A 21,034-nucleotide genomic window follows, 5' to 3' on the forward strand; every position below is an offset into this window, starting at 1 on the left:
CTCCTAAATCTAGGAAGGGTACAAAGACACAATTATCGTAAAACATAACACAATGCCAAGCAAAATATAACACAATGTCGAGGAAAAAAGGTGCAATGACGAAAAAAAAAAACACAATGATCTTCACAAAAATTCTAAAAGCGAAAACCTAAAATCTAATATCGTAGAGTTCTACGAGACGATTCTAACGCCGCTAGTTTGAGTTCAATCGAAGTCCGACTGATACCCTTCCTATTTTTAGAAAACTATGTATATGAACCCAAACCTGTTGCAGTATCTAATTATAGTAACAATACAACTTACAGGTATACTATAAATCACAAACCCTAGCACAGTCAAATACACGCCTAATATAAACTTTAAACCTAATTAGTACCAATTACCAAACCCTAAGATAACACGTAATCAGGAAACAGTGATGAAATTAAACTAACCAGAAGCGAGAGGTGCAGACCAGTACGGCCCAATTGTTGGTGTGAACCGATGAAGAAGAAGCAGCATGAGCGAAATGAGCAATTGAATTTGAAAGTGAGAATGTAATTAATAACAATATTGGTGATATGATGGATCTACTGAGAAAGTTGTTTATCTTTCGATTCGTCATCTTCTTCTTCTTCAGATCTATTGAAGTTTTGAAGATGTTTGGTTCATCAGCTTCGTAGCGAACGATTTTTGCAGCATCTGTTTCTGTGATTTGAAGATGAGGACTGAATTGTAACATTCTAAAAATGTAGGGGTCATTGGGAAATATAAACTAACACTTTTAACAATGATCCTAGATGATTATCCGACTCGGAGATGTTAACACGATGGGTATGTTTGGCAAAGAGCTTTTAGGAGTTTATAGCAACAAGCTTTTAAGATAAAGCTCCTATTCAATAAAAAGTCTTGTTTGGTTAGTGTCTAGTTAGAGGAGCTATAAGCTTTTATATTAGGAGAAAAAGCTCCATGTTAAAACGCTCCTGATAATAGCGTTTAAAAAGTCTACAAGCTTTTAGGATTATAATTGCTTAAATAACCTCCCAGTATATATTTTATTCTTATCAATTATCAATCCAAACTAACAGCTTCTCTTCTCTGATTCACGTTCCAAACTAACAGCTTCTCTTCTCTGATTCACGTTTCTTCAAGCAAGGTTAAAGGTATGAATCTGATCTTCAATAATTACTTAATTTTTATTTCATTGATTACACATGATATATGTTTTTTACGATTTGATTGATGATTATTGATGATACGTAACTGTGTGCATCAACGAATTTGATTTTAATTGATTATTTAGATCTTCAAAGTATTAGAAATCTGACAAAAGTATTAGAAACCTGAAGCTCTTTACTTGATAATCATGTTTATGTATATATCATGAAACTGATGTATATATTTAGAAATCTGAAATTGATGCCATGAACTTCATTTTTAGGGACTATCAACAGTAGTATATAGGCCAAAATATAATAAATTGTTAAAGAAAATAGGGAGAACTAATTATTTGTTTAATACTAACTTAAAATCGTTTAGGCTTGTGAGCCGGCTCAAGCTCGATAAGTGAAGCTCGGGCTTGTTTATTAAACGAGCTTACTTTTAGACTCGAGCTCGGGCTCTATAAGTGGTAAAACTTTTCACAAACTGATTTCAATCATCACAGAATTATTATTTTTTTAGAATATAAATATGAATATAAATCAAAATTAATTATATATTTATTATTTTATTAAATCAGTGATGTTGCTGCACTTTTAATTTAATGCAACTAATCAAATAATGGTACAAATTATGTCACAAATCGGATATTAAACGAGCTTACTTTTAGACTCGAGTTTGGGCTCGATCGAGGTTTTACACAAGCCGATCTCGAGTAGTTCGTGAGCGGCTCGGCTCGTTTATTATTATATAAAAAATTATAAAATTATATATTCTTTTATACATAAAACTATAATAGAAAAAAATATATAAAATAATTATTATTATATAAAAAAATAATTGATAAATAGCAAATGAGCCGAGCCCGAGCCAAGCTCGAGCTTTGAAAATAGAGCTCGAAACGAGTCGAGCTCGAGCTCTGTGCAAGTTAAACGAGCCGAGCTCGAGCCTAGTTGAGCTCGGGCTCACCTCAGTTCGTTTGCACCCCTATCCTTTAGTTAGTTACTGATTTTTTTTCTTTTTGAATACTAACAATATGAGGGGCTAGTCAGTAGTTATCATGGCTGCAATTTATCCTTCAGATGTATTAGCTATGGTAGTGGTAATGGAAGATCATAATCTCAAATTTAGTTTTCCTTGGTGTTCCTTTAGTTAGTTATCATTTTAAATAGGCCAAATCTGACCCGTTTATAGTTAAAACAAATCTGTCCAAAATGTCTCTTTTGGCCAAACCTTTGAATTTTGGTCCGAAATTAGCATGGCCTGCCCGTTTAATGACCTGCACCTGCAGTCCGCTTTCCAAGAGATTTCCCCATTATCAAGTTAGCAAATGCAGAAATGGTGCACTTTAAATGCTCGGCATTGCCCCAAAATGTACTCTCAATGAAACAGTAATGAACATTAATCATCCCAAAGGCATAGTTGGCATACCTCCGTGTTCTGAACATGCATAACTGCATAAGTAATCATGCAGTAAACACATATGCATAATGCAACTAATTAAAGCAATATCAAAACACAAAAAAGGATACCATCTTTTTAGATAACCAATTAAAATGATTTGGCAATATATAAATGATATTGTTCAGCAAATATATAAACATCTATATTTAGTAGTCTAATTTAAAGTCGTTCAAAAAATTTTTTGTCAGTCTTATTTTCTAACCATTTTTAGTATTCTATATTCAACTGACATAATTTGATAAATAAACTATAACAAAATTATCTTAATCAATAATCACAGGTAATTAAATTAATATGTAAACCGATTAGTAGATCGTCTGCCCCTCTAATAAATTAACAACTGTGGCAGACCTGCACCTGCAGTCCGCTTCGGCCCGTTAGAAACATATAGTGCTTGATAGGTTAAATAGGTCATCCTATAACATCTTGCCTAATGAAAAATTATACTTTAGTGATTAGAACTTAATTTATAACCAGGAAACTTTTTGATTAGGTTTGCTTTTCTAGTTCATTATTTGTTGAATAGTTTGTAGCTGATTTTAATTATTTTTTTATATTTGTAAATTGTATGTATATGTATGCGCGGTTACTAGATGGATTCCAAAAAAGAGAAAGGGAAAAGAGAAAATTGGACAAAAGAAATGGTATTAGAATTATGTCGGTTCTTAAACAAATATATAACGAAGCATGGTCGAACTTCATCATTCAAATGAGTTTCTCTTCAGCCAGAGTTTGAAAAGGTTATAAATCATAAATTTGTCAGTGACAAAGCTATGAAGAACAAATATGACCATATGAGAAAAGAGTACAGCCTTTGGAAGTCACTTAAGAACGGAGAGACTGGTTTAGGCTGGAATGAAAGTACCAAGCAACTTAGTTGTTCTGATGAGTGGTGGAAACTAAAAATTCAGGTGACAAAAATATAACTCATTTAAAATTTAAATACCGTATAATATTCCAGTTGTAATGATAACTAAATAGTCACCATTATATTGTGTAGGAAAACTCGAAAGTTCTAGCAATTCAAAATAATCAACCATCTATACAACTACAAGAAGAGTGGGATCAGTTATTTGGAGATGCAGTTGCTAGTGGGGAAAATTGTGTGGCACCCTCTATGGATCCAACGACATTCAGTGAGGTGCATGTTGAAAACCTTGAGGATGACAATGTTGAGGGAGGTGATGATGCAAATACTTATCATGTATACAATAATGATACACTTTCTAATCTAGAAAATTTGGAAACTCAAGGAAACAATTTCTACGCTGACTTTTTGAATGATGTAAGTCAACCTAATGCATCAACATCAAGCCCAAGTGAGGTAGCAAAAAAAATTGAGAAGCCTACTAAAGTAAACACTAAGCCTAAACCTGTTAAGATGAAACGTAAAGGAAGAGACTCATTGGGAGCTTCAATACTTAAAGACCATTTAACTCAAAGTAATATGTATCAACAACGTGCTCTAGAAATATTAGAATCAGATTCTTCCAAACTTAGTCAAAGTACTAAGTTTAGTATTGAATGTGCTATAGGTGTGCTTAACCAGATGGTAGATGCAGGATTAATGAGAGAAGATGAGGAGTTGTGGTTATTTGCAATGGACTTATTTGAAGATCCCGTGAAAAGAGAAATGTTTATAAACATGCGACATGATCATAGTAGGTTAACGTGGTTGCAACGAAAGCAAAGGGTCACCGACTAAAGTTTTCTTCGAGGGCATGTTATGAAGACATTATTGTTTCTATTTATTTGAACTTTATTGCTCTTGGATTGATTTATTGTTTTTTTTACCTTGATGTGTTATTGTCGTGATTATGGAAGTTATTTAATATCTTTTATTTTAATTTGTATTTATGCAAGAATATTATTTACGTCTTTATATGTTAATCTATTTATGAGTTTATCTTTTAGCTATTTATGTGTTTATATGTTAAGCTGATATTGATTTATTACCAGGTTTGTTATGGATAATGAAACAAGCAAGAAGAAGCACAAATTGCATTGTTATAACTTTTTGTTGGATTCAACCTATACAAGTGATCTAGTTGCTGCATACTTTTATAAGTATATATACAAGGAACCATGCATGACATCATCACAAACGGGACAGGCTTGGATAATGGAAGTTTTAAATGGCAATCCTATACGATGTGTAAATGCATTCAGAATGCATCCAAACGTGTTTATGAAATTATGTAGAGAGCTAGAATCAAACTATGGATTGCAATCGAGTGATAGAATGTCAAATTTTGAGAAGGTGGGGATATTTCTGTACACATTGGCATTGGGTTTATCTAACAGAGATGTTGGGGAGCGTTTTTAACGTTCTGGGGAGAGTATTAGCAGAGCATTTCATGAAGTTTTAGAGGCAATAACCGGTAGAGATAAAGGTTTTCAAGGTCTAGCACGCGACATTATAAGACCAAAAGATTCAACTTTTCAATTTGTACCACCTCAAATATTGAACGACAACAAATACATGCCGTGTTTCGAGGTATTAAATTGATTAATGTCATTCATGCTTGTGTACTTTTTTACTTAACTAATTTCAAATTATATTTAGGATTGTATTGGATGTATTGACGGTACACATACAGGGCCTGCATCCCAGAGAGTGTTTCACGTAATGGCAACATGTGATTTCGATATGTGTTTCACATTCATATCAATCGGGTGGGAGGGATCAACACATGACACACATGTTTTTATTAACGCGACCCAAAATAGTAAATTCAACTTCCCACACCCACCTGAAGGTAAATATTTGGAACTGTTTACATATATATATATATTTGGAATTGTTTCATTTTACTCTTCAATAAATTTCTAACGCCTTTTGTTTTTTAACTCCTTTATCAGGTAGATATTATTTGGTTGATAAAGGATATCCAGGCAGAAATGGATACCTTGTTCCATATTCAAAGACAAGATATCATCAATCTCAATTTCAAAGAGAGCCCCTGAATAATATGCAAGAAGCTTTCAACCGTTCACATTCATCTTTACGCAGTTATATTGAGAGGTCCTTTGGATTTTTGAAGAAACGATTTAAGATACTTGGTACAATGCCCAAGTATAGCGTGCACACACAAATTGATGTTATCATGGCTACATTTGCACTGCATAACTATATACGTAATTGTCAAGAAGATATCTTGTTTACTACATTGGAGCAACATCCAAACTACATAACACGAGATGAACTGGATGAGGTTAGTAATCATGAAACAAACGCGAATGGTCTATTTGAAGGAACAATGAATGAGATGAAGCAGGTTCGCAACAATATTGCTACTTTGATATGGAATGCACGACATTAATGAGTTAATAGTAGTATATTATGGTCTTGACTGTTTGTTAGTGACTATGTTTTATTTAATTAAAAATGACCATGTTTTATTTATTTGTCAGAACTTATACATACATACATACATACACACACACACACACACGCATATATATATATGTGTGTGTGTGTGTGTGTTTGTGTGAGACTACATTTAGTATTATGTTTTTTTAGTTATGTCCATTTTGGTCATTTTATACATTTTATTTAAAGCTCCAGCTACTCTGACAAACACTTAAATAATCTAAAAGGCTATAGCTATAGTTAACAGCTACTAGCCACCAGCTTCCAGCTAACAACTACCAGCTAGTTTTGCCAAACATACCCGATATGTGTATTAATATGTTTTGGTTTGAGCTTAACAAGTAAAGCATTGATAACCGGTTAATATTTTTAAATTTTATAAAAAATATATACTTCAGGTTTCATAATTCATACCCGGGGTATAAAGACCACACGCGGCCCCTTGAATTGTTTACCTAATTTCAAATTTTAGTCTTTTAGATTTCAATCTATCATATATATTCGAAACCAATCAGTGACCTAATCAAATTACTAAAGGGTGACAACGAATCAAAACGACCTATGCATCCCTGGTCGTCGAGCACTGTTGCATCATATTATATGCTCAACGATTCATCCCTAATTGTATAAGTTGCCTCTACCGACTACCGATACATGTTCTTTGTTCAACCGATGAGTTTTTAGGTATGGGTTTAACTCTACTTTTCCATTACCGATATGGGTTTAATTCTACTTTCTTTCTTTTTTTCTCACAATTCATAATTTGAAAATGAATATTGTTATTGGATGGAATAAATGTTTATACAGGAAAAAGCTCATTTTGCATGTGATCATTATACATATGCTCTTCTCATAGTAGTATCGCATAATGATCATGTGTTAACTATAAAAATGACACGATTAGTTATTTTTTAAGTTGCCAGCTGTCACTCATGTTCAAACACAAATCCAAAGCAATGAGCGAACTCTTGTTCAAGTACAATAAAAATTAAGGGTGTCACATATGACATCGGAAACAGCAGATACTTGTTTTCTTGTAAATCTATCAAAGTTTTAGTTACGTGATAGAAATTTCGTTTAAACATTATATTAATACCATTAATATTACAAAACATTATATTTTAAAATGTCATTACAAAAAGTTTAAACAAAAGAACCCTACATATTTTTCAATGCTTGTAGGGAGCTATCCACCTCCTCTGTATCATTGCTAACATCAATTAATAAGTATCGAATGTATTACGATAGCAATGTTGGTGAATAACATCAACAAAATCTAGTGTCATCACCAAATACATATATAATTCACATTAGTTCGTCATTCGTCACCGCCACCGCAATAACATCACAATCGCAGTACGCAAGTTCATAAGCTATCTGACCGTCAATTACATCAACCAAACACAACGTGTGACTATATCTACCTAGTTCAATTTAATAACGAGTCAATTGTAGAGGTGAAAAAAAACCCGGTTTGAGACCGACTCGGTGTACCGACCCAACCCACGGGTACGAACCGGATTTCGGGTCCTCAAGAAATATGTCCATGGAACCGAACTCACCTCTACCTGATCAAAACCCGATAAAAACCTGGTCAAATATCCGACGATACCCGATAATAACCGGTCAATTGTTAGTCTAAGCTAAAAGGGTTGGGCCTAACAATTTTATAAACCAGAGTCCAACCGTGGCATATAACTAAACCCTAATAACCTCCATACCTTCATATACAACAATCTCTTGTTAACAGCAAATTGACGGCTGCAGAAGCAAAATCAAACCCTAGTGGTAGCTAGCACAATGGTAAACGGATCGGGAGTATGCTCGAAGGAGGTGGTGGTTGATGCTCGGCACCACATGCTGGGCCGATTGTCGTCCATCTTAGCCAATGGGCAGCGAGTCACCGTCGTTCGTACTGAAGCCATCTGTTTGTCCGGTGGTCTTGTTCGTCAGAAGATGAAGTATCTTCGGTTTCTCCGTAAGAGAATGAACACTAAGCCGTCGCATGGTCCCATTCATTTCCGTGCTCCCTCTAAGATCTTATGGCGGACTATTCGAGGGTAAAAGTTAATTTTATTTAATATATAGTTAATTATTAATTACGTGACAGTTATTTGAAATAAGTAGTTTATTATACGATATGATTACTCATTTAGCTGTTGTAGTTTGTTATGTGCATAATGCATTGCTTTGATTCTGTAATTTGGGAGATGTGATAGAAATCATGCTTGTAAGTAGCTTAATGTTGCTTTTATGCAATTTGCAACTAGGGGTGCAACGAGCTTGGCTTGCTTAACTTACACACAGCTTGAGCTCAGCTTGTTTTGATCCCAATCTTTATAGCTCGAGCTCGGCTTGTTTATTTTCTTTTAGTTAATTTTTTTATATTTATAATTATAATTATTTTTAATATTTTTTCCAGTTATAGTGTGTGTGTATGATGTTCGTTTAAGGTGTACTATACTACTATGCTAAAATTTTAGCTGAATTAGTTGATTTTGTGAAATTTGAGCTAGAAAGATTTGACTTGAGTGGATTAAAGGTTGAGACTTGAGAGTAACTCTAATATATACCATTAACATTGCTTTATTTAAAAAATAGTTTCACTTTTCGTAAAGATTTTAGTTTGATGGCAATTGTAAAGTTAGACTTTGATTCATATGTAACACAATAGTTAGATACATTAGAAGTACAAGAGGTTTGATTGCTGTTTTGAGCAGGCTTTGGTTATTGATCTGCTTTTTTTTGTCGACAGTTCAAAGCTTTAAAGTTCAAAAATTTAAGCTGTTTGTTAAGTATACATCAGTCTATATTGTATCTTTTTAGTTGTTTACTGTTTGAGGTTTTGTGTTGATTTCTTATTAATCGTTTATAGTTTACTATGAATGTAGAATGATACCACACAAGACCAAGCGTGGAGCTGCTGCACTCGCAAGGTTGAAGGTTTATGAAGGTATCCCTACTCCTTACAACAGGAAGAAGAGAATGGTCATCCCTGATGCTCTCAAGTAAGCTACTTTTTTATATTTATTGTTATATTTTTTCAGAAATTATATATTTATATTTTATTATAAATCTATAAAATCGGTTATATTTTTTTGTTATGTGAGTTAAGATATTGATTTCTGCTTATACAACTTTAGGGTATTGAGGTTAACTGCTGGACACAAGTACTGCTTGCTTGGTCGTCTCTCTTCAGAAGTTGGGTGGAATCATTATGAGACAATCCAGGTAATTTTTTTAATGATTATTTTTCTCTAAAGATGTTGATATAGTAATTGCCCCTTTTAGATATCTGCATAACTTTTAATGCAATTATTAGTCCGTTAGTGTTATCAAATTCCTAATCGAACAATGTTATGAATTTGATATGTTTACGTCAGTTTGATGGTGGATATTAAATACAGTTTCATCTTCGAGTTACCTTACTTTTATATATTGTTGGTGCACAGCAGGTGATCTTGTTTAATATCAAATTTGATTTTATCTTACCTAGAAATCAAATAGTTTGTTTTGTTGTTTGTGATACTTGTTTTTAGTTCATTTGTTGTTATAAGTTGATAGTTCTTCCAACATATTACTATATGTCTGTATAATGATGCTGGAAAGTGCAAAACACCCCCAATGCTTTTGTATTATGTTTATCAACCTAGATTATTCTATACATGTGTTTCTATATCATCTGTCGGCGGTATTTGACACTCTTGAAATGATATTATTGTTACTTATTTTGACTACATTGTTGTTAATTACTTGCAGGATCTTGAAAAGAAGAGGAAAGAGAAGGCTCAAGTGGTATATGAAAGAAAGAAGCAACTTAACAAACTCAGGGCCAAGGCCGAGAAAGCCACAGAAGAAAAACTTGGTTCCCAACTTGAAATTCTTGCACCTGTTACCTACTAAAGGTTTTAAATTTAGTTTCTTGCTAGAAATTTTGTTTTTTTATTTTCCTATTTTTGTATTTCAAGTTTTGCAATACATTTGTGTTGATTTGGCGTTTTTGTTTTGCTGTTTAAAGATTTGTGATCTTAAGACTCCAATTGAAGTTGTGCCAAATTTTAGAATATTTTGATGTCCAGTTTATTATATGCATGTTTGTGAGGAAATGTTGCAAATTACAAATCCTGAACCAAAGTATAAAGTACTAAACACATCTTTGAAATATACACTTTTAATAGGTGAAATGAAACGTTTGTTAAATAAACCAATCACTTAATGGTTTAAAAGTTGGTATAAATGTTAATGATTCTTTAATGCTACAAGAAAACTTTTCAAAATTTGTATGTTTAAATACAAATATTTGCATACGTGCAGATAGACGTGCACAAAAAAGCCGGTTCCGGAACCTAACTGGTGGAACCGAACCGGAACCGGTTCCAGTTCCAACCCGGTTGGTACAATACCCGGTTTGGGTATTTTTGTACCCGAAAATCGTACCCGGTTCTCCTATTTGTATGTCAGTATCAGTTCCAACCCGGTTCCTACCCGGTTCTTAATTGGAACCGGTTCGGTTCGTACCTGGAAAAACCGGTTCCGACGGGTTTTTTTTGAAGGGTCAAACAAAAGTCAAACTAGCCGTTGGAACCGGTTCCAACGGTAATATAGCCGTTGGAACCGGTTTTTTAGACACCAATTAGCCGTTGGAACCGGTTCCAACAGTAATATAGCCGTTGGAACCGGTTTTTGAGACAATAGATCCGTTGGAACTGGTTCCAACGGTGAACCGGTTCCAACGGTAATATAGCCGTTGGAACCGGTTTTTGATGCCCAAACCTATATATAACTTGTTTCCGCCACTTGTTTTACCACCAAACTCAAAAACAAACTAAAATACTACTCCTTTAGCAAACCCGTTCCTTTACCCGACCATCCAACTAAATATTATTATGGCACCCATCAAAAAAACTAACAAGAAGGCTAAGAAGAGTGCTTTTGTTGCCCCCGTTCCTGTTACGGAGGACCCAAGGGTTGTTACGGTAGTCAACCATAACCGCAACCAAGACATATGGAAGAATTGGGATTTGATTGTGGATGACGAAGATTATCAAAAGGCTCGTTGCAAACTATGTGGTTAAATTTTTATAGCACGATTCCAACTCTACTTTGAGAAAGCACATCGAGAAGCCATATTGCAAGGCGTTGAAAGGGATTAGCACGACCGATCAAATTGACTTGGGTAAAGATGGTACACTATTTCGTTACAACACGACTCAAGTTCAAGATAGAATGGCAAAGTTCGTTATTCAACGAGGTTTGCCGTTTAACCACTTTGATGACCCGGAGTTGACGTCGTTGATTCGCGAAACTCTACAACCGAGATACACACATGTAAGTCGTACTACCTTAAGACGTCATTGTATCAGGTTGTGGGAGTGTGCTAAAAAAGAGTTAATCGAGTCTTTTCATTCTTTAGAAGCCATGGTTAGTTTAACTACCGATGTTTGGTCGGCACCACACGAGTTGCCCGAATCATACATATGTGTCACCGCTCATTGGGTTGATCCGGTGACATGGCAATTGATGAAACGCACCATCGCTTTTGAAAACTTCCCGTTCCCACATACCGCCGAAAAATTGTTTGAATTACTTGATGAAGTTATAACGACTTACAACTTGAGAAATAAAATATTTTCGATTTCGTTTGATAACGCTTCAAACAATACTGAGGCGGCTGAAAAATTTATCATTAAATATTCACCACCTTGTTTCGGGGATTTTTTTCATGTCCGATGTGTTGCACATATCATCAACTTGGTTGTTCAAATAGGTCTTGACAATGAAAACATTTGTGATGATTTAAAATACTTTAGACTTATGTTACAAGATGTCTTCAAAAGTGGTAAAAGAAGACATCTTGAATATAAGAACTATTGCAAGTCGGTTGAAAGAAAGTATTTGGGGCCGAATTGGGACATTCCAACCCGTTGGAACTCAACTTGTCATATGTTAAAGTGTGCTTTTGCCCAACGCCAAACTTTACAAGGTTTTCATAACAATCTTGTTGAAGAACGCGAGGCCGATATGTTTCCGGAAAGTGTTTGGGTCCAAGTCGGTTATTTGTTGGAGTATCTTGACGTGTTCAAAAAGTCAACAACAAAATTATCGGGAGTCTATTACCCTACTAGTTGTTGGGTTTTGCAAGAATTGTACTATATGTCTTGTGTTTTTAAAAGCTTTGCGGAGAAGAACAAACTCTTCGAAAATATTGTTGCAGTGATGAAAGAAAAGTTCATAAAATATTTTGAAAACATACCGCCGGTCTTTACTTGTGCCGCCGCATTAAACCCCTATTGGAATGTTAATGGGGTTGAAACAACGATTGAGGAAATATTCGACAACTTAGGTATGCACGAGATTGACCCGAAGTTGTCGACGGAAGCGAAGGACAAGTTCAACAAAAACCTTCAAGACCTTTATGACCATTATTTTCAAATGTATGGTCCAAGCACGAAATCGTCTTTCGTGAAAAAAACAACAACTAGTAGGCCGTGCAATGACCCACTTATAAACTTGATGAATGGGATTCGTGAATCGGCATCTAAGAGGCAAAGAGGAAACACACCAAGTAGCGAACTTGGTCGATATAGTGGAGCAAACTATGTTGAGGGCGCAACGGTCGACGAAATTCGCAATATTGATTTGTTGGCTTGGTGGAAAGGTAAACAAAACGAATTTCCCATTCTATCCGTCATGGCTCGTGATTTGCTTGCCGTACAAGCCTCAACGGTTGCTTCCGAATCGGTTTTTTCTTTTAGTGGGAGGGTGTTATCTATGCGAAGAACAAAACTAACTCCCGAGTCTCTAGAGGTTTGCATTTGCCTAAAGGACCATTTGGATGCGGTGGATCGTGTACAACACAAGGCGAACTTTGAAGACGAAATACCAATAGAGCGTCATATTCATGATGAGGAGGCGGAGGACGGGGTTTCTTCCAATAACGAAGACGAGGGTGAAGACGAGAATGAAGACGAAGAAGAGTTGTAATTATTTGTTTTGGTAAAATTATTTGTAACTTGTTCAACTAATATTTAGTTTTTATTTGTTTTATTATAATTACTTTTGTTACTCATGATTAATTTTTGTTACTTTTTTAATAACGACGAACATTTTATTTATTTAAAAAATAACTATTACAAACATTATTAAAACATAAACGATACTAAACATAACAACTAAAACATAAAAAACAAAGTCCGTCGTTTTAATCCGGGAATACTTATTTTTGGGTTGTAGAGCCGGACGACTCTCCCACTTCCGTTTTTTAGCTTCCAACCTTCTTTTCTCTCGACAATACTTATTCGTATGTTTTCGTAATGTCGAGTTGGACCCTGCTTTAAGAAACTTCGAGCAATATTTGCAACGTGCCAACTCATGTGAGTCGGTCATGAGACACAAATCGTAATGAACCCAAACATTGGGGCATCTTGTTGTTTCGATCACCATAACAACGTCATCATTAGTTGCCATTTGTTGTCGGTTTAAGGTTAATTGTGGTTTGGAGTGTGTTTTATAGTTTTGGAATTGGTTTAACAAGTACACAAACAAACCTTGCTATTTATAGTAAGAAAATAACCTATTTGTAGTTAAAAAACCGGTTCCAACGGTCAAAAACGGCTATATAGCCGTTGGTACCGGTTCCTAACGGCTACAATATTTTAATTTCAAAAAAAACCGGTGGAACCGGTTTTTACGTAAACCGGTTCCGGTTCATACCCTACCCGGTTCTTAAAAGTTAGCATATCTGGGCATCGGTTCGGGTCGGGAACCGAACCGGTTCTTGATTGGAACCGGTTCCATTTTACAACCCGGTGTGAAAAAACCGGTTTCGAACCGGTTCGGGTTTTCCAGTTGAACCCGATTTGTGCACGTCTACGTGTAGATATTTTACCTTTGAGAAACAAACATCTAAGAGTCTTGTTTTATGTTTGACACACTTTTAAACATTTTAAACATTAGACTTTTAAGTCATTTTTATAAGTGATTTCATACTCTTTAGAAACACATTTAATTTGAAACACTAATGTATGTTTGAGAGTGTTGATCCCTACGAAGATCAGAGAGAAATTTATATAGATGATCACTGCCGTAGTTAGTGAGAAGTTTGAGTGGTGTATCATATTAGTGAGATGTGAAGAGGCGATCACTAATGAAAATATAAAGTATTGATGGATACCATCATATGACTGCAAGATGAGTTTAAGATTTGATTATTCTCTAATTCCAACCTTGTTTACATGTTTTCATCTTATAAGATATTTGCAACAAATATTTTATAAACTACTAGTATTTATCTCTCATGTTACGGGATTGTTTTACATTATTCGTTTATAATATTTATATATTTTTTTGGATTTTAATTTTATTTATTGTAAAGAAGTTAATAATATACTTAAGATTTGATTATGAAAGAGTTTCACAAATCATTGAGATATTATACCCGGTTTAAAAACTATTTGGGTTTGATGAGACTCATGACCCGCTTATTTTTTTTACTATAATTTCTTAATTATAAATAATATTTTTTTTTAAAAAAATTGGATACTAATTTTTGTATATCTCTATTTTAAAGGTTCATATAAAATATTTGGTGAAATTAATTTTTAATTTAATGAGATTTTATAACTCGTTTAAGGGTTATTTGGGTTTGGTGAGATCCATACCCGTGAATCCGGGTCAAATGCATTAGAAACCTCTATTTAAAAATAACAGTCTGGTATCTTGAGAGAATGTAAGGATGTTTCATTTATATATATTTAAGATAAGATGTGTAACAAATTTTTTATACACTAGCAAACTGTTTTTAAAAGTGGTAATTAGACTCGTCTATATAATTTAACTAAAAAACACGTTATCTATTAAATTTTGCTCATCTTTTAAAACTTCTTACACCAATTCCTCGTATCTATCTTAAAGTAATATCTAATGATTCTTTTATTAGTATTATTATGTTTTCTTTTTCTTTCATTCATACAAAATCTATGAAATGGTTATATGGAGTGAATAATAATCCATGTATACAGGGAATCACTATTTAATCCATATACCTATATCATATTTTAAAGAATCAATTAAAGTGCAAAAACCGAAAAACCTTAAACCTTTCTTTAAGTTATAAGGTTGTGGATGATATAGGAATTCTAGTATAAATGCTCAAGGTTTATATAGTTCTCGTACTACCTTTACATTTATGTATGTGCCACTTAGTATTAGGGTCGTCTCAACATTCGTGGATGCTTAAAACAAACTAAAATGTTGAGCCATTTTTCAAATATCCATTTGATGTAAACCCTCATTGTTTCCCAGACAATAATAAACTAATAAGTTTATAGTTGGTGGATTTAATTTTTTTTTTTTTGTTTCTTTAACCTTTTAGATTATCCCAATTCGAACTTTCGAATTGTATTTGACATTATAAAAAATCAAACTATAAAATAATATAAGATTCTAACCATCAGCCGCCATAAGCTTATGTTCTTATTTTTATTTTATTTTTTCTACTATGGGTACCATAATACGGATGATTCATTAATGACATGGGCCTCACTCTTAACTTGGAGCCGTGGGTTTTAATAGGAGAGAGAGACCGGAGATGGGGGTGGGGGTTGCACAACCCAAATTCAAATAACTCAAACAACAGAAATCAAGGAATTCGGTTTTATGACACCTGTGCTACATGTCACATGATTTCCTTCAAAGACGAATTATAAAATATTTGTGCTAGAGAAAAAAATTGTCGATATATTGTTCCTAAATGATTGTTTGGTATTACTATTCTTATTCTTATCGTGATTTTTGCTTATAAATACACACAAATATACGTATACATGGAATGTTTGTATATCTATAAAGAGAGGAGAAGACACACTTTTGATAATAAGATCGTATCTAAACCATAGATCGGTCAAATCAATAGGATATTTTAAATTTGATAGATTGTTAATTCAATGAGTGGTTAAAAGGGTATTATGTGAAAATCCAACACGCAATACATGTCCCTTTCCTTAAATCACAAATTAATCCTGATATGCATATCCCTCAAGATCATTCTAGTAGCTCAACGATTCCTTGTCGACACAATCCACAGGTGAGTTTATGTTGACACCAATCGATAATGCATGATTTCACATTAACACGAATTTCCTGAATCATCATTAGCCTTTCATAGTTAATATTAAAAGTTACAAATGCATGATTTTGTTTTCATATATATACTCCCAAAATTTATTTATATATATACATTTACGGGGAAACTTTGCATTACTGTGTTGTAGCAAATGCTTCACAAGTTGTATGATGTGCTCCGTGTTACTCAATAATCGCCCTTCGGTTACATGGTAGTCAATGTCATTTCCGGTCGTCTAGGCGGTGCCAAATTGAATTGAATTGAATCCTAAGTTTCTAGATTGGCCTAATTGATCTGAAGGTTATTACAAGTTGGGATTTGAGTTGAATAATACGTAATGGTTACTTATGATGTTCAATTCACAAAATCTTAGTTATGTGTTGCTTAAATTAACAATTTTGTTTTGTCTCTCGCAGGTCTGAAGTGAAGTGCGGCTATGGATTGATCTTCTTTTTTGGTAATGATTTTTGAGCTTTTAAATTGCTTTCAGTTTAGCTTGCGTTTGTGGTGTTTGCTATAGTATGTTGAACAACAATTATGCAATTCTAGGGAAATTAACATCTCTCTGCCGTTATAAGTTTTTGAAACTATCCCAAGTTTGTGTTATGTTCTTTGAGATCAATAAAATCATCATTATGTCAGTTCTTTTTTAAGATTGTAGCCCAGCTTAGTATGATTATTGCCATCTATGTTTGTTTTTCTATTTTAAGTTGCAATCTGCCAAAACCAGTCCTTAATTACGGGCAGTGAGGTCACCATCACCACTACCTTTTCCTCCTTGCTGCTTTCTTCTAACACAAAAATGATCTACCAAGGTATATGATTCTGGTAATATAGATTCAAATCTAAATGCATGCTTTGATTTTTTTAGAATTTGTTTGTAATTATTCCCAAATCGTGTTTGTAATTTGTAAATTGACAGGAAGAAAACTCTTATTCTTGATATGGTTCATTACAATGTGTTGTGCTCAACAGTTGATCTGGATTTGCGGACTCTTCATTTGTATAATTTTTTCATGTGAATCTATGATCGTATAATTTGTACGTGTGAGTTTTCGAATTAATGTTCATTGTCGGTCTGCACATTTGAAACGCAAGCTTTCTGTAATATGTTTTGATACTTACATTCAGATCGTGATTTAAGGATTAGTCGCACTTAATCTAGGCTAATATTTACACTAATGAAAAAGTTAAAATTACAAATGCAAGTATGAAACTATTTATACTATAGTGTAAATATATCTGCGTAGAAAAAATGAACATAAGGCCCAAGAAATAATCAATATCTAAAACAAAATCAAACAAGCTTTAACATGTTATTACTACTGCAAGCCCAAAACATTAATTCACTTGGAACGGGCCAAGAGCCAGTTCAGACTGATTGTTGTGCACCTATAAGGCTATAAGACTAAGGGGCTGTTTGGCATACATCTGAATGAGTAAGTGTTGAATGGATAAGAGGTCTGAATGAGTAAAATGATCTGAACCAATAAGAGCTGAATGAAATGTATCTGTTTGTTTAGACATCTGAATAACTGTGCAAAATTACTATTTTACCCCTTTACGTAAATTTGCTATTAATTTCATTCAAAAAATCTAAAAGATATTAAACAAACTGGATTTATATTCATTAAAGAAAAAAATTACAAGTGTTTACACAAAAAACTAGAATTTAAAATCTATAACCATTATATATTTAGAACTTAAAATATTTAGAAATTAACTATTTATTGTATATACTAAAATCAAATCTCAACATCGATTTTATTGTATAACTCCATTTTTCAACCAGCAAACTCAACAACCCTCAAATCTCATTTTTTCAACCACCTACTCCAACAGCCAAAATCAAATCTCAACATCGCCGACGCTAGAACCGTATCCGGATCTCCACCGGAGAACCTCCATCTCCATGTCTCCACACCTTTATTAATCTTCAAGTTTGTCTCTACGTTCTACGATCGCCGACACGGGCACCGGATCTCCACTGCCGACACCGGCACCGGATCTACACTACCGACACCGGCACCGGATCAACATTGGAGAACCTCTAGTTTGTCACTACGTTCACGATCCTAATAGCATCCGGTATGAATCAATTAAAATTACGGAACACCAATTTCTTGATTGAAATCGCTATTTGGTATTGGGTTCCAGATCGAAATTCGTTATGTGACTATGGGATGAACTATGGGTGGGTAATTTGGTCCTGATTCCATTCAGCAACCATCTGTTCTCATTCAGATTCCATTACACGCTGAACCATTCAGAGGCAAAATATCTGACCAAATCAGACCCAAGGTTTGAACCAAACGCTCTGAATCTGAGCGATTCAGACATTTACCTCTTATTGATTCAGATTCAGACTCTACCAAACAGCCCCTAAGTAGAACCAATGTTTCAACAAGATGCCCAAATGGTCTTCTTAAATGAAGAGTTTTGACAGGAGTTAAACATCCTAAGAAATGGAAGCTAAAAAACTCAACTAGAACTCAAACCGCCTATTCAAGAGAGTTAAATTCGAATGTCTGAGGAGTAAGGTCCAAAATCTAATTTTTGTCTGGTTTTAAGTTCTAAAGAATAGCTCTATGCCGAAAATAACAATCAAAACCTTAACTTAGTACATCACAAGTGATCTATCTCTTAGATAGAAATTTCACCCTAGTATCAACTTGAACAATACACTTTAAATTGGTATAACAAAGCAACAACCTGTATACCTTACATAGACGGTGATACCAACATAATTAATTAGCAAACAAACGTTTTGGTGTGTACTAATATCATTTTTGGTCACTATCGTAATTAAGCGTCTTGGTGACCTTTCGAACCTTTCAAATAAGAGTCACACTGTCACATTAGTTTGTAGGTAACAACCAGCATAAACGTCATAACCCTTTGAACCGTCACATTTTGACGATCGAAACTCTTATGCAACTAATGTGAACTGGCCAATTATCAGAACCTCATGAGCTATCCCTACCCTTAAATAGAACCACACTAAAAGTCGACTCTTTGAACCAATTGTGAACCAATTCCATGTTTCTCCTTTTCTATTTTGCCTGAAGTTGATCCCAGATATACACATTTACTTTTTTTTTTGTCAGTTTGACTATATATTAATATATATATATATCTAACAAATCTCCTAACATGTTTAAATCAGACTTATATTTTGAACAGACCTGCTAATTACGACCCTGACCCATCAAGATTCCGAAATCCCTTAGCTTTTATGTATAAGTGAACATGAAAGTTTCATCCTAAACCTTGACACAACGAAAACACTAAAGTTTAACTAAGCCAAGTATGTCACTATTCACTACACGATTTACTTTACCCTTGTGTTCCCGAGTCTAATTTAACAAGAGACAAGAAAAGATTCAGAAGGATTGCCCGAAAAAACTGTAGTGCTCTATATTTAACATATTATCATATAATAAATTATTTAGTACAATTCTTTTACAAAATCAAATAAGAAATAACATATATGAAAAACCAATCAAAAGATATCAAGGATTTCTAAGATATAATCATTGCAAGTAGGACAGTTACCTTTGGAGACATGATGCTCCTTCGTACACTGCTTACAAAACGTATGCCCACACGCACCCAACGCCGTCCCCTTAAACCTCCCCTTACACCCACTGCACACGTGACCACCTCCTTCTTCCTCCACCGCCACGTGTCCCACCTCCTCCACCGCCACGTGTACCTCCTCCTCATCCTCATGATAATTAGACCCGTCCGTACTCAACAAACTCATCAACGACATCACCTCTCCGTCACCGGCCGCCGCCGACGAGCTGTTCTCATTCTCATCTCCGGTTTCCGTTTCCGGATCCAACGGATGTAAGCGGATGCTCTGAGTGACGTCACCTTCCGACTCGGTGACGTCATCGGCTTGGTACCTCCAGGATCCACGTTTCGTCATCATACGATTCTTCTTCTTATTATTATTATTACTCATCGGAATGTCTGATGCCGGAACCGGTACGGACGACGTCCAGGCTCGTCCGGTTCGTTTTAAACGGAGCTTGTCGCGAAAGACCTTCCAGTTCTTCTTCGGTCCGGAGGATTGATCGTCTCGAAGCATGTCCATAATGTTCCGGTCTCGTATCCGATCGGAAGCTGTTTGTTTGTCCTCCATTGATAACAAATTACGGTTTTCGAAACGTTTTTTTTATTAAATGAAAAATTGCAAGTGAATGAGAATATGTTAGATTATTAAAGCGATGAAGAAGTGAAGCATTGTTTAATTTAATTAATAGATGTGAGAGAAGAAAAGAAAAAGAAGTGAAATGAAATGATTATTGTAACAGAAATTGAAGCAGAGGTGATGAGAGATGATGGTATGGAACGAGTCTCATGGTGGTGGATTAGTCCGTTACAGCGGTTACACGTTTTTTAGGTATTTGAATATTTAATTACAATTAATTAATAATAATAATAATAATAATAATCAATGATGTAATTACCGAATGGCCCTTTGTATTTCTACATTTCATTAAAAGTTCTATTTGTCTATTTACAAATGTTTAATTTCAAAATTTATTAATCAATTTCCAAATTTATCCTTAAACAACTAGCATTAATAAACAATTTTGGTATACCCAGAAACAATATTGATGAACCCATTTTTCAAGTACATTATTGTCATTTGGTAAATAAACAAAAATAATCATTCAATCTACCTTTAACTTTGTGTTTTTCAAACCATGACACTAAAGAGAGACCAAGGGAGTAAATAATTAGCAACACATATAACACGTTGGTATGAAAATGTTTAAGGGGGTGTTTCTAGCTTTTATCAAAGCTTATAGCATTTTTTTTTACAGAATAAGCTTAATTTTGTGTTTGGTTTAGTTTTTTTAGCTTATGCTTATAAGCTTATATAAGCTAATTTGAAGAAGCTTACTTAAATGTGTTTTTAG

At 34.3% G+C, this 21,034-nt stretch overlaps 2 protein-coding genes and 1 pseudogene across 3 annotated transcripts; 2 read left to right on the forward strand and 1 right to left on the reverse strand.

Moving 5' to 3' along the window:
• The first annotated feature begins 1,068 nt into the window (after positions 1-1,068).
• Positions 1,069-4,339, forward strand: LOC143548626 (L10-interacting MYB domain-containing protein-like; annotated as a pseudogene). Its single transcript, XR_013137991.1, has 4 exons — positions 1,069-1,142; positions 3,198-3,515; positions 3,605-3,785; positions 3,858-4,339. The product of XR_013137991.1 is annotated as a L10-interacting MYB domain-containing protein-like (transcript).
• Positions 4,340-7,709: 3,370 nt separating this feature from the next.
• On the forward strand, positions 7,710-9,943 carry LOC143548627 (large ribosomal subunit protein uL13w-like). Its single transcript, XM_077039734.1, has 4 exons — positions 7,710-8,037; positions 8,869-8,985; positions 9,121-9,208; positions 9,737-9,943. The coding sequence occupies exons 1-4, from the start codon at positions 7,778-7,780 to the stop codon at positions 9,878-9,880; spliced, it is 609 nt and encodes a 202-aa protein (XP_076895849.1). The 5' UTR covers positions 7,710-7,777; the 3' UTR covers positions 9,881-9,943.
• Positions 9,944-19,602: 9,659 nt separating this feature from the next.
• Positions 19,603-20,250, reverse strand: LOC143548635 (uncharacterized). Its single transcript, XM_077039742.1, has one exon. It carries the CDS (start codon positions 20,248-20,250, stop codon positions 19,603-19,605), a length of 648 nt encoding a protein of 215 aa, XP_076895857.1.
• Between the last annotated feature and the right edge of the window lie 784 nt (positions 20,251-21,034).

Source organism: Bidens hawaiensis, unplaced genomic scaffold, assembly GCF_021521415.1.
Source record: "Bidens hawaiensis isolate Kalapana, Puna unplaced genomic scaffold, B.hawaiensis_p1.1 tig00015206_1, whole genome shotgun sequence".
Classification (NCBI taxonomy): Eukaryota; Viridiplantae; Streptophyta; class Magnoliopsida; order Asterales; family Asteraceae; genus Bidens; species Bidens hawaiensis.

What these genes read in the sequence shown, in the direction of transcription:
- LOC143548627 (XM_077039734.1), top strand. Translation starts at nt 7,778, where the DNA reads ATGGTAAACGGATCGGGAGTATGCTCGAAGGAGGTGGTGGTTGATGCT. An exon ending in TTATGGCGGACTATTCGAGG is followed by an intron (nt 8,038 to 8,868) that starts GTAAAAGTTAAT and finishes CTATGAATGTAG; the next exon opens with AATGATACCACACAAGACCA. An exon ending in ATCATTATGAGACAATCCAG is followed by an intron (nt 9,209 to 9,736) that starts GTAATTTTTTTA and finishes AATTACTTGCAG; the next exon opens with GATCTTGAAAAGAAGAGGAA.
- LOC143548635 (XM_077039742.1), bottom strand. Translation starts at nt 20,250, where the DNA reads ATGGAGGACAAACAAACAGCTTCCGATCGGATACGAGACCGGAACATT.